The sequence below is a fragment of the Psammomys obesus genome, unplaced genomic scaffold, assembly GCF_907164565.1.
Source record: "Psammomys obesus unplaced genomic scaffold, mPsaObe1.curated_primary_1811, whole genome shotgun sequence".
Lineage (NCBI taxonomy): Eukaryota > Metazoa > Chordata > Mammalia > Rodentia > Muridae > Psammomys > Psammomys obesus.
The window spans coordinates 10,635,352-10,649,646 of NW_026596109.1; the positions used below are offsets into that span (position 1 = coordinate 10,635,352).

Here is a 14,295-nt window from a genome sequence, read left to right on the forward strand (position 1 = left end):
CACACACACACACACACACACACACACACACACACACACACACACACCACAGAAGTCAGAGGACAATGCAGGAGTCAGTTCTCTCCTCCAGGAACTGACCTTAAACTGACAACTGACCTTGTCCTCTTGGCAGCCCTTTTACCTGCTGGGATGTCTCTTCAGCCATGAGGGAATAATTTCAAAGATATAAACTACCCAAACCAAAGAGAAGGCACAAAGAGTCCTTGAGAAAGATGGATGGTTAGACAGCATAGGGAGTGATGGGTGGAGCTGGGTAATCCCATTCAGTAGAGCCCAGAAGGCAGGTACCGAAGAATGACAAAGGGCTCTGCAGGAAGGCAAAGCAGGGGAGAAGTTCAAAAGTGACAGCAGGCACCGCAGAGTGACAGAGAGAGGAGCAGTGGGGAGGTAGCCTGCAGCGATCCGTAGATGCTGGCATTCTAGATGCGTCATCCCCAGAAGAACCCCGGGACAGCTGGCAGCTGGGCTTTGACACAAAGCCCCATAGAAAGACTTATGAATTCTTTGAGGAACGTGGTCCCCTCTTTTCCCCTCCCCGTGGATCACATCCTCAGTGACAAGCTCAAGAGCTTAATACTTCATGCTTACCTATGAGGAGAAGCCACCAGAAATGTGAGAAAAGCTGCAAATGTCAAACCAGAGACTAAAGGAAGAGGAGAGAAGGTCTCTGGAGACTCCTAAAATGATTTCTTAAGGACCGGAAGTGGTGACACACACCCTTCGTCCAAGTACTTGGGAAGCATAGACTCTGTGAGTTCAAAACCAGCCTGGTCTGTAAATCAAGTTCCAGGTCAGTCAGAACTGCATAGTGAGGCCTTTTCTCAAAAACTTCACTTCTTAAGATCTCTGGAGACATGAGAGATAGCACAGTTATCATAAAACAGACTGAGGGCTGTCAAGATGGCTCAGCAGGTAAAGGTGCTCCATCAAGCCTGATGACCTATATGCCATCAGGAGACTCAGGAGGGAAGGAAAGAACTGGCTCCTGACTGCTTGTTCCTTGACCTCCACAGGCATGCTATATGAAGCACATGTCTGCGTACACACATACTCACAAGTAAATAAAAAAATGCAATTTTTAAAATGGGCTATAGGGGTAGCAGTATAGCTCGGTGTTACTGTGTTCTTAAAGCCGTAGGTCTCCAGTCTCAGCACCACAAACATCAAACACTTTGTTTGTTTGGTTTGGTTTTCTGAGACAGGATTTCTCTGTGTAGCCTTGGCTGTCCTGGAACTCGCTGGCCTTGAACTCATGGAGATCTCCCTGCCTCTGCCTCAGAGGAGTGCTGGGATTAACGGTGCATGCCATCACTGCCCGGCCCTTAGTTCAGTTTCTATTGCTGTGATGGAAACCACAACCAAAAGCACCTTGGAGAGGAGAAGGTTTATTTAAGCTTGCAGCTGTAGCCCAGCACAAAAAGAGGTCAGGGCAGAAACTCAAGGAGGGAACCTGGACACAGGAACTGAAGCAAAAGCCAAGGAGCACCGGTGCTCACTGGCTTGCTCAGCTTGGCTTCTTATATAGCCCGAGACTACCAGCTCAGGGGCGGCACCACCCACAATGGGCCGGGTCCTCCCACATCGATCGTTCATCGAGGAAATCTCCCATAGACTTGGCTCAGGCCAATCTGATGAAGGCATTTTTTTTTTCTCTCAGCTGAGGTTTTTCTTCCCAGATGACCCTGGCTTGTGTCAAATTAACACAAAAGTAACTAACATAGATGCTGAAAAGAGGGAACAACCAAGAATTAAAAAAGAACATTTGGAATTTTCAAAAAGAAGAACCAATATCAAAATTTCAGTAGCTGGAGAAGAGGTGTAGAAATCTAACAAATCAACACAAATGAAAAAGAAGACTGTCCAATAAAAAAAATGGAGGAGAGAAAACTTGCAGAAAATATAAGAAAGCTCCTCAGAGTAAAAGTACACAAAGAGAAAGAAAAGGAAGGAAGGACGCTCTTCCCCTAAAATGGCACATCACCATGAAATTACAGGGAATTGGAGCTGAACGGGTGAGCCTCAAATGGCAGGAAGGGAAGAAGACACCGATTGGCAGGTTAAGGGAGAGCATCTCTTCAAAACTGGAAGAGGAAGGCCCGCCAAGGGCTCACAGGAGCAGACGCTCACTGCACACGCCTGGCAGCCAGTTTGCTCCCCCAAACCCACGAAAGGTGGAAGGAGAGAACCAGCTCCACAGAGCTGCCCTCTGACCTGTGTGCCCTGTCCTGTATGCCCACCCATACGCAACACACAGGTACACACACACACACACACGTGCTCATACGACACACACATGCACTACAAAGAAAATAAATCAGAGGACGGAAAAGGGAACTGTCACATGTAACCAGGTTGTTGTCAGGGGGAAGAATGGGGAGGGAGTAATTTGAGGGAAGGACTTTCCTCAGGAAGCTATTAAAGGGGATGGTCCGGCAAAATAATGAGAGAAACCAGCAAAACAAATGACTCAAGCAACGCTGGATCCTACGTGCAGCATAAATCCCATAACGAAAGCCAAGAGGCCAGGACAGCAGCAGGGCCTGGAGAACAGCCCCTTCCCCTCCCCCAGCCCAGAACAGGGAAGATGAGGTCCAGATGAGATAAAAGAGAACGGGTGTGCTTCTGTTGTAGGAAATGCCTGCTTAGATGTTTTAATAGATAGAAAAGCATTTGGAAGAAATTAATGAGAGGCTCAAAGAAAACAAAGCAAATAGAAAACAGTCAATTTTTAATTTCAGGGACAAAATGTAAGTTGTGCATGTTAACAGGGCATGGCCGCAAGGACCTTGCTTGGCTCATCAGTGAACAGTATTTGATGACTGACTGAGGTATTGCTAGCCTTGGACCTGTAAGGTGGCTCAGCAGGTAAAAGCGCCTGTCCGGCCAGTCTGACCTGAGTCCATGGTGGAACGAGAGAAGTTCTCCTCTGACCAGCACTTCCGTGCCATCATACATGAATGCACAGGCACACACACGTGCACACAATTAATGCAAAAAAAAAAAAAAAGTAGAGGAAACAGATATGCATGAGCCTAGGTTTACAGTTCTAAATACACACAAAGATACAGGCATGGGAGGTAATGAGTATATTTTTTGTGAGCTTTTTCTCTCGCCTTGGAAACGTAACCTAATGGACAGAGGGAGCCCAGTGCTCTCTCCTGCTCATCACCAGATAGCACATCACCTCCTCTCCCCAGGTCAGCTTCCTTGTCTGTGGGCTGCACAGGATCATAGAACCATAGTTCTATGGCTTTCCAAAGCATCGGACCATTAACAAAGCGTTATCTCTGACATTGTTCTTCTGTTTTTGTTGTTTTTGTTTTTTTTTTTTTCCCCTTGAGACAAGATCTCACGATGAAGCCCTGGGTTGGGCTGGAACTCACTACATAGACCAGGCTGGCCTTAAACTCATAGAGATCTGCCTGTCTGTGCTCTCAAGTTCTGGGATTAAAGGCGTGTGCCACCACACCTGGCTTGGCACTAGTTTTTAAGATAAGTTTCAGGCACCAATATGTGAGTTGAAGGGTGTCTACAGATCCTTGAGCCTCCATCGGCCACACACCCTGTCTCTGGAATAAGGATCCCAGTCAAGGTCTGCCAGAAACAGGAAACCTGAAGTCCAGCTTTGGAAACAGTACCCCGGTTGTGTTAGAATTTCAGACAAACCATGAGTTGTTTTGTGGAACAAGTGAAGGACAGAATTTCGTTATCATCTGGAAGGCACGCTTGGCTGTTCCCAGAAATCCCACCATTATGCTGCCTCTCGCTTTGGGTTCCGTTCCTGTGGACTGCTGGTGGGAAGCAGCTTGTGGCCAGGGCCGGTATCGGTTAAGCCCAGGTCCTGGTAGCCCTGATAAGCTAGGCTCAGGCTCACCCTCAAAAGATCCATCAAAGAAGCAAGTGATAGTGAAAGGCGGAACAGGAAGGGAATCAGAGAGGCTCGTGGCATGCAGGTTTAAGAGTAAATAGAGGGGACAGATGGCTCAGTGGTTAAGAACACAGGCTGCTCTTCCAGAGGACCCGTGTTCAACTCCCAGCACCCACATGGCAGATCACAAATGTCTGTAACTCCTGTTCTAAGGAATCTGACACCCTCACACAGACATGCATGCAAGTAAAACACCAATGTACATAAAATATAAAGAAATAACTTATCTTTCAAAAGAGTAAATAAAGGGCAAGAGGTGCCCGGAGCCAAGCTGTCCCGGCTGAACACAGCCATCGACTCATCCTTGTCTTGGCTCCTCTTTCTTCTGCAAGATGGCTGACAAGTCTCCAGAACAGTATGAAATCCCTTCCTGGGAGACAAGATCTTTTTCCGGTTGGCATCGGACGTCAGCCCTTTCCTCCCAACACGAGGCTCCTGGGGACATTCCAGTTCCCTGGAGTGTGTGTCTCAATGGTTTGATAGCCAAAGGGAGGGACTCGTGTCCTTTTAGAGCATCTTCATCCCTACCAGGAGGGTACAATCTGTCTGGATAAGGATACAGTACCCGTGAAAGGCCCAAGGAGGGTCCTTTGCTCTGAGTGGCACCTCTGCCCCCAAACCCAGGATTTCTCAGGGGTAAGCTGGTGGAGGGAATCTTCCCAGAATTCTAGAAGACTGTGGCTTATCTGTCAATCTCTTCATTGGCTAGACTGGAGCCTTTTCTGGGGCAGGAACCTGGCTTAGCCCATCTTGGGGTCCCCAGCATGATGCCAGGCCTAGTGTGGGTTGCAGAGACAACATGCATCCCAGCCCTCCTGCAGACTCCGCCCCAGGGATGGGTGGCTGCCTGGTGCTGACAGGGAAGGCACCCCCTCGTGCGAGGTGCTAAGTGCTCACGCGGTCCCTCAACTGCCTCACAACGACTCCCTGAAGTGATTCATATCCTCCTGCTAGAGCGGAGGAAACTCAGGGGGCTAAGGCCACAGGCTGGTTATGCAGGAGGGGCTCATCAGGATCTAGGCCATTTGGCTCCAGAACCGGTTTCTTCTCTCTGACTCCGGCCGTCTGGGTGCCCGACCGGAGCACGCAGACTGGACGGTGTGTTGAAGACGGTAAGGAAGCAGGCGGTCTGAAGTCTGTACCTGCTGCTCTGACCCAGATCTCGCTGTGTTTTCAGGAGATCAGCTACATCCAGTTCCCTGGAGAACTCTTGATGAGGATGCTGAAGATGCTGATCCTACCCCTGGTGGTCTCCAGGTGAGAGGAGGAGGGGTGGGGGGGGCATGGACATTTCACATGAAAACTATAACCACCTGTAACCTCAGCACCCTCAAAGAACAGAGCACCCCGCCTCTCCTGTGAATCCCACGGCTATCAACGAGCTACCTAGTGCCCTTGCCATGGATGACTCACAGAACCAGTTCACGTTGGTAAACTTCAGTGTCACCAACGGGAGAGTTCGCTGGGCGCTGACCTTTCTCCCACTTTCCGCTGTCAGTAAATGGCCACTGCTGCTTCCCAGTCCTCTGGCTCTTTCCCTGCCCAGTGCCAGACTGTCAGCAACTTGAGCTGACTGTCTCCTGGCAGGACGCCCCTCCACACAGGCACAGAGCTCTCTTCCTCATCCGGACCCAGAGGCACCTTGCTGGTCTCCACACCTCAGTTCTTGTTCCATGACCATCTATTCTCCACCCAGTGGCCAGAACCATCTCAGGAAAGCAGATTGGGCCAAGCCTACCTTATCTCGTGTCCCACCATTGCCAGCCCTCTGGGCCTCTGGTCCCTGATCAGACAGACCCTGCCCGGACTTGGGACCTTCTCGCATCCTGTTCCTTCTGCCGTGGAGCCCTCTTTTCTTTTCCTCTTTTTCCTTTGTATCTCAGCAATGTAGAGTTGCCTCCTTGGAAAGGCCCCCTCCGCCCGGAAGTCCTGCCCTCATTCTTGCTAGATTCCATTCTGCCCTGCCCTTCCCCAACACACTTACTGTTCGTTGTGACTCTGTGTGTATTCACTTGCTGCCTTGTCCGTTTAGCTTCCCAAAGACTCTCACCTCAGAACACGTGCCTAATGAGTCAGCAGCTACCTCAGCACTCCTGAGCATGTCTGCCAGGGACTCAGTCCTGCGATGGGTACTGAAGATCCAGAACTTAGTCTCTAGGCAAAACTCAGCAGGGAAACAGTTCCGCAGCAGCTAAGGAAGTGAAACGGGCTCCCTTCTGGGTGGCTTTGGGTCCCTTTGCAGTGCCTCAACTGTCCTTGCTGCCTGGGCAGGTAGTCAGGGCACAGGCACCACACAATGTGGACTCTATAGTCGGATTGGAGTTCCACCTTGTTGGCTGAGGTCTTATGCCTAGTCCTGCCCGTCGTCCGGCCTCCATCCACGATGTCCCTGAGCAGTCAGCCCTGGGCTGGTGTTCCCGTCCTAAGGAGCGCTGCTCTAGTAAGGGCACCATGCAGGTGGCTCCAGCCAGTGAGAAGCGCTGTTCTAACTAGCTCAGATGCCAGGCCTCAGCCTGGGCTTACTCTACCAGAACTGAGAGGGGCCCAAAGCAGGGTGAGGTTTCAAAGCCTTTAAAAAAACCTGATCGTCTTAGGGTCCAGCCTCCCTCCAGCTGGCTCGGGGTCTGCTGCCCCTCCACCGCAGGGGCTCCAGGCTGTACCCCCAAAGTCAGTAGCTTTCTGTAGCATCTGCCTTGGGGGAACAGAGGACATCCAACTGATTGGACCACACTGGCCATCCAGTCACTGACAAACGTGCCTTCGCTTACGCTGCCCCAAGACCTTCTCTTCTTTTAACTTAAAACCTTACCTGCACTCAGGATCCCTCCTGTCTGGGAGATCCTCCCGCTCCTTATTTGTTGGTAGCTGTGGGTGACAACTGTTGTCTCCTTCCTGTCACATGTGTAACCCTGGATGTGTCAGAACCACCCGGTAAATGTATTTCCAGTCCCTTCTGACATGCCTCTCTGGGACCTGGGTGTCTTTACAAAGCCCAGTGGTGGCAGCAAGCAATTCGAGTGAGCATTCTCCCGGGAATGGCTGCTTACCCCAGCAAGGAGCGATTCACCAGCAGCGCTCTTCCATTAAAAGGGTTGGATGCAAGGTCCCGGGGGACTGGGCATATTCCCCCATCCTTCACACTGACTTCCGCCTGGGACTCTCATTGACTGGAGAGAGGCAGGAAAGTGAGAGAAGGCTGCCTTGGAGGCCCCCGCCAATCTGGGAGGGGATAGAGCCGGGAAGTCCAGTTATAGGAAGGTGAGGCCCCACTGGCGCCCACCTAGGTCATTCTCCCACAGTCTGGTATCTTTTAACCCTTGAGCTTCCTCCGTCCAGAATCTGCTCCAGCCCTTAGCCTGCCCTTGGCTCTCTGTGGCTGTGGGAATCCCTGTGGCAGAGGGGGCGGGTGAAGTTGGGATCCTGCACAGGGTTCCAGGAAAAAGAAGGACCTTTGGGAATCACATTAGAGGCGTGTGTCCTGCCTCTCAATGGTTATTTATTTATTTGGGGTTTGGGTGTGCAGTTCATGCCAATGTAGGTTCCAGGCTGCCAGTCTTGGTGGCAACCACTTTTAGTCCCTGAGCCATCTCGCTGGCCCTGGATGAGCATGGGAGCCTGAGCAGCACCCTGCTCACGGGGCTGCTGCAAAAGGGGGTAGACTCCGAATAACCCAGTGCATGATGGGTGTTGCCCGCTTATTCCTAACTTACGGGTGTTTCTGTGAACCCTCTGCCTGTTTCTGATGTCAGGCTAGTCCCAAACTTCTGATCCTCCTGACTCTCCCTCCCAAATTCTGGGATTCCAGGCACACGCCACCACTCCTTGCCTTATCATTGTCACTAAAAGCTCTGTCCTTACTCCTCCTCCAGACTTCACAGCTCTAGAGTGTGATCCTCAGTCAGCCGGTTCAGGGGTCCAACACTGCTCAGGCCCTGGAGCTGGTCAGTCCACTGACACTGGCAAGAGGGACCCAGACACCAAAGAACCAGTGTGTTCCTCTGTAGAAAGGAACACACGTGGTCGGGAGGACAGAGCCATGACCCTCTGGCCAGAGGGTTTCCCCCACAGGCTCCCTGTGTGGTGAGATCCCCCCAGCGGTTCCTCCGTTTGCTGGCCGGACCATTTAATTGCTTAATTGTACAGCCAGAGTGACCTGGGGCTTTCTGTGGTCTGTGTGTGAGGCTGTGTGAGGTTCCACCTGGTTCCAGCTGCAGACCCATCTTGTATGTGTTTATCTGGGGGGGATTCAATTCCTTGTTCTCTGAAGGCAGGAGATTTCCCTTCAGAGGGCTGTGCTCTCCATCTCCCACCCCCTGAGGCAGACCTCCAAGGGACCCTCCACTCTGCCCCGGGCAATCTCTGTTTTCTTGAACCGTGGGACTCATGAAGGCAGAGAAGACGTGTGCTCCTGCTCCAGCCACAGAGACGCTGGGGCCTCTTCCTACACCACACCCAAGCACTCGTCCTTCCTTGTTCTTCAAACTCCTCAGCATGGCCTGGGATCCACAGCCTGGGGTCTGAGCCTCGGTTTCCCCTTTCCCTCCCAGGCTCGCTCTGAGGGCCTTTCCTGCCTGCTGGCTCTGCCGCCACGGTCTCCTCACGTCGGGGCCAGCACCCAGGATGCCGGCAGGGTGGGCTACACTCTCAGCCCTCCGCTGCCCCTCTCCCCAACCCTGAGTCCTCTCACTTACGCCCCTGGACCTAGAAATCCTCCTTTCCCACTTCATCCCGGTAAGGGTGCTCACTGTGCACACACCTTTCTGTTTAAATTCATAGACCAACAGGAAAAAAAGAAACAAAACAAAACAAAACACACCCACAGTTTTCTGCTCCTTTAAGTTCTTGGAGGATACCTTCCTATTTCTTCCATGAAAACAAATCTGCCTCCTGCTTGTTTTGGTTTTCATTCAACAAAATGTCATAAGAGTTTCCATCCTGCACCCGCCTCAGGGCTCTTGTTATACTCTTCCACGGGGGGCTACAGCCGAGCCCTTTCCCATCACAGACACGCCGAGGGGCAGCTTTGTGCCTGGGGTTCTAGAGTTACCTTGAGTTGTGTTATTTACAGCATTCTCCGCCTCTGCCGTACAACAGAAGCAGAATATGCATAAATATGCAAATTTATAAGGCAGGGCCTAGCAGATAGTGAGGGTTCGTATGCACGTGAGAGTGTGTGTGGCCCGCTGTGGCTCCACTAGTGGGCCCTTGGGAGGCCAACTGTGCCTCACACATCCACAGACGGGAACACCGCAGAAACTGGGGGTGGCTAGCCTAACATCCGGACCCAGCCAGAGCCTCCAACTCTCCCTTTTGTCAAGTCCTCCTCTCCCCTCCAGTTCTCAAACCAGGCATCATTCAAGGGAACTGAAGCCATGTGTTTGTGATTCAGTGAGGCTGAACATGGCAGAGTGTTTTGTCAGCTCTGCCTCATAGCACGAGTGTGCGTGCGTGTGTGTGTGTGTGTGTGTGTGTGTGTGTGTGTGTGTGTATGTAAGCTTCCTATGGGTCTGTAGCAAGTGAAGGATACATCTGTATGCCCATGTATGTACTGCTTCCCTTCCTGTTTCTGGTAAGAGTTTTTAACGTGTATTTCTTAGAGTCAGGAAATCATGTTTGGTCAGAGAAGTCTCCCCGCCCGTCGTCCCCCCCTTGCCGAGGCACTCCAGTTTGGCAGGCTTCTCCACACACCCACGTTCTGACTCCTTGGAGATGGGCCCGGGCCAAGCAGTCTTGAAGTCTGGTTTGCGAGCCAGTATTCAGAGCAGCTTCTCCAGGCTCCGAGGGACAGGCCAGAGGTGGCTGCAGCCTGTGTCAGACTTGGTATTGCCTCAACTTGTGGACTCAGCCCTGAAGCCGGGGTAGCCTTTCTGAGCACAGCCCTGCCGCTCCTTCAGTGGGAGCATTTCTTGGCCCTCTTGCCTCGTCAAGAGGCAAGCTGAGACCCTTGCTGGTCAGAAGAGGAAACACAGCCCAACCAAGGTTAGGGTAGGCAGACCTTCAGCCTAGGAATTGAGTCTCCACCGATTCCAGATGTACCCTGTCTTGCAGCATCCACTTCTGCTTCCTGCTCACCTTCCCAGGATGCCCTGGGCAACCACCTCTGGGAAGGCAGGTCTGGCTCCCTCGTGGGCTATCGATTGCTATTGGTCTCTCTTGGGCACAGTGTTGACCCAGGGATCTGTGCTGTTCCACTGCAGGCCTTGTACCGACTAAACAGGGTTCCTGAGGACCACAGCCCCTCATTCATTTCCGGGACCCCAGGTACCCAGAGCAAGTACCCAGCGTAATTGGTGTGGGTGACTTGTATCCAGGGCTGGGGAGGCAGGCGGTTTGGAAAAGAGTTCCTGCCATCCTCTTGCGGAGGCTCACGGCCCAGGAGAGCCTCATTCAGGCAGCTCCATCCCGAGCTTTGGGACAGACATCATTAGCCTCCCATGCACAGGGCCTTCCCTTCCCCCGGGGGCGGTCTTTCTAAGCACAGCCTGGTCCTGGCCAGCCTGGCAGGTGTGTTTAGAAAGTTGCTGCTCATGGTGGAGACTGTGCTCTCCCGTGCCTGGCCCGCCGGGCCATGTGAGGGAGCCAGGTCCAGGGGAGCCCGCCTGGGAGGCTGAGAGGCAGCCCAGGGCAGCTGGTCTCCAGGCAGGAGAGTCTCCTGCCTGGAGGGAGATTTTATCCTGGCTCTGGTTTTGTTCATTAGGAAGTAGCGAATGGTGGCTGCTGACCCAGAGGGGTGAAAGCCCAGGCTCTGGGGGAGTTTCTGCACTTCCGAGAGAGTGCTGGGACCAGATGGCCCATATTTGAGTGAACTGGCATCAAGACATCCTGCTTCTGCCTCAAGTCTTATACAGAATCGTCTGGGGGATAAGGGGTGTGGCAGAGTCATCTGGGAAGTGGAACCAGGAGCTAACGTGGCACTTGCTGTCAGAGACTGTGCCTGTCGTCTGCTGGGGTGGGGGTGCTTTTAGAAATACTGACAGGAGACCCTCTCACTCTTGGCCCACGCCCCTTCACACACACACACACACACACACACACACACACACACACACACACACCTCCTCGCCTCTGGAGCAGACTGACTTCCCGTGGCCCGAGAACTCAGCTAATGCCAGAGCCAAGGATTCAGGCTCATTCCTGTTCCTCAGGTCTTCGGCGGGCAGCAGGAGTCATGCTGGACACTTGAGTGCTCCCTATGGACCTCAGTGTGTCGTTTGCAGAGTCTCAGAGAGGTTCGCTGCAGGGCAGGATGGCTCTGATGGAGGTTACTGCTGGCACCGAGTCTGTACAGCCCCCTGTCAGCCCCAGGATTCCAGCCTGCCGTCCCCCACGCTCCGGGGCTCCTGTCCCAGAACTCCAGAAGATTCCCCTAAAGCCTTCATCCTGCCTGTCGACCTCAGCTGCTGTCTGAGGGCCCACCACACGCTCCCTGTCCCTTCCCCAGTGGGCCTCAGCCTCAGGGCAGGTCTGTGGCCGCCTTGAGCCCTCGGACTAATGTCCCTGAGTCCCGGGTGACTCATCAGCCTACCGGTAAATAAACTGCCAACATCCCCTTTCCACGTGCCACTGCAGCCACTGGGCTTCCCTCCCACCCTACTCGGCATCCCCACTGCCCAGCACTCGAAGCCAAGGGCAGCCCAGCACTGTCTGTGTTCAGTTTCATGGTGTCAGACTTGGCCCGTGCTCCCAGCTTGCTGGGGTCCTTCATCTAGCATGTCAGCTGTTCCCTCCAGCTTGTGATCCTCTGCAAATCGGATCCACATGCTGCCGGTGGCCTTGGCCAAGCCATTGATAAAATGACTAGGAAGGAGAGGCAGAAAGCAGAGCCCCGAAGACCCTGTCTACTGTCCGAAACTTAGTCAAATCCATCTGGTTGCTGACACCCCATGTCTTCCCCAAGTCCTAGGGCCAAGAGCCTCAATGCCCAAAACACTCAGTGCCAGGGAACTCCCCTCAGCCTGGCTGGGGGAATAAAGTTAGCTCAGGGGACCAGTTCTCAGGGAACATATGCTCAAAATCACCAGAACCGAAACCGTCCTTACAATCTGGTCCAGAATATCTCTCTCTCTCTCTCTCTCTCTCTCTCTCTCTCTCTCTCTCTCACACACACACACACACACACACACACACACACACATACATACACAGGTTTAAAATCACATCAGCAAACTGACACTCAGGTCTAGGTAGGCCCTGGCTTCTGAGGACCTAGAAGAAAGCTAGACTAAGGCTTACTCTGAGAGGGATCCAGAAAGCCAGGTGCTTGCTACGTGGTTTAGGCTGGCCTCAAACTCTCTGCCCTCCTGCCTTGGCCTCGAGTGCAAGGTTTAGAGACCTAGCACATTTCCTTCCTCCAGGGCGGCTGGAGCAGGTGAGAAGAATGAGGAAGGTCAGCCCAGAGTGCTGTTCCACTGTTCTCTGGGTCACCCGAGAACAAAGGCCCAGGCAGGGCACTACTCACAGCCTAAGGTCAGGCTCTCTGCAGTGAAGTTCGTGGGTCAGGTGAGTGGGCAAGGGCTCATGGGAATCTCCTCCAACCCTGCCCGCCATTGTGTTACTTGCTCAGTTATGTGGTGCACACTGGGGGGTTCCCAATGTCAACCTGGGAGTTGATGTGGCAGCTAGGTGAGGCACATGGGCATTCCTCCCCTTCATCAAGAGCCTGGCAGTCAAGGCCGCCCTTCCCCCATCCCTGCAGATGGAAGCAGGCCAGGAGCTGGGGCCAACTCCCTACCATCTCTATAAGCTAATGTCTATAATCACCTCAATCTCTTGATCTCCAGTCCCTGGGCACTCAGTAGTGAAGCAGATGGCTTGGGAGGGCTGTAGGCCTCTGGGTTCCCACCCTCGTACTGACCTTAGGCATTCCTGGGAGCCTAGGCATTCCTAGAAGCATTCCTGAGCCTGGAGTGGAACAGGCAACCCGGCTCTTGTCCCCACCCTAAGCCAGGAGGAATGGCTGCTGTCATCCCCACGGGACCTGCTATTCTGTCTGTAAGCCTTGGTCTAGCACCTCATAGCTGGTCACCTAGACTCTGCTTGCTTGCTTCCTCCGACGGCAAGCTCGCCACCACAAATCTACCCCATACAGCTATGGCTAAGCCAGAACTCTGAGAGCTGAACCGAGAAGGGATTTCATAGGATGGATCACATGACAGTTGTCATCCTCCCTAACTGGACCTTAGACCAGGACCAAGAAACCATGGGGAGAAGGGTCAGGAACCCTGTTCCAGTCCTCATTCTAGAACGTACTCTGAGGAGCTCCACCGTCCCCTCAGAGCCGGCCTGCCTGCTATGAGAGCTTTGGCGTTATGCCTTTTTCCTCTCTTCGCTATTTTGTGTGTGTTCTCCATGGGTTCTTCTCCTAACTGTCTCCTAGCAATACCTTCCCAGGCTCAGCTCAGCTTCTCCTGGCTCAGCTGTCACCAACTGTCTCCTCACTCTGCTGGCCCGACTCACTTCCGACTGTCTGGTATTCTCGCTCTGCTCAGTCTCTTCTCTTCTGTAGCCCTGCTCATCCTTCCTTCTCCCTCCACCGTCTCCTCTCACCTTAATCTCCGACCCTACTCCAATCCTATTCCAGGCCTACTCAATCTCTCTCAGCCTCTGCTGGCTTCTCTGTATCCTCTCCTGTGCCCACAAGTCCAAGAGCCAACTGACACTGAAGGGCATAGCGCCAACTGGGGATCCTTTAACGGGCTGGGCACACGAAATAAATCACACTACAGACAGCCACGAGCCTTTCGAGCACTAGAATTGCAGCTAGTGCATATATTGATTCATTGATTAATTTTAATTAAAATGCAAAGCCTGAGCAGCATAAAAATTTTTTCACATTGATTGTGAAAAAGTTGGGCATACTGGGTTAAAGTATTATTAAATAGATGTCATGTTTTCTTTTACTTTTTCTTCTTGTAGTCTGGACAGGCTTGGCCTTTTTGAACTTGTTTGTTTGTTTGTTTGTTTGTTTGTTTGTTTGTTTGTTTGAGACAGGGTTTCTCTGGGTAGCCTTGGCTGTCCTGGAATTTACTCTGTAGACCAGGCTGGCCTCAAACTTATAGAGATCCACCTGCCTCTGCCTCCCTGAGTGCTGGGATTAAAGGCTTATGCCACCTCCACCCAGCCCTTTTTGAACTTTTTAAAATTAACTAAGGGGCAAGGACACAGGCCTATAATTCCAGCACTTGGGAGGTTGAGGAAGGAGATTCCAAGGAGTTTGAGGCTAGCCTCTAAAAATAAATGAATAGCTACTAGCAAATCTAAATGCTGACGAGTGGCTTGGACATCAGGTTCCTCGGGTGCCGCGCTGACCTACAGGGCTGGTGAAGAGCAGAATGAGACAGACACGC

The 14,295-nt window shown here is 52.5% G+C and overlaps 1 protein-coding gene across 1 annotated transcript in view; it reads left to right on the forward strand.

Moving 5' to 3' along the window:
* The window catches only part of Slc1a7 (solute carrier family 1 member 7), a 37,713-nt gene that overhangs the window by 2,796 nt on the left and 20,622 nt on the right, over positions 1–14,295 (forward strand). Inside the window, exon 2 of the mRNA XM_055628994.1 lies at positions 5,127–5,206. Coding sequence (XP_055484969.1) covers positions 5,127–5,206 — 80 coding nt within the window. The remainder of the gene's footprint in view (positions 1–5,126; positions 5,207–14,295) is intronic.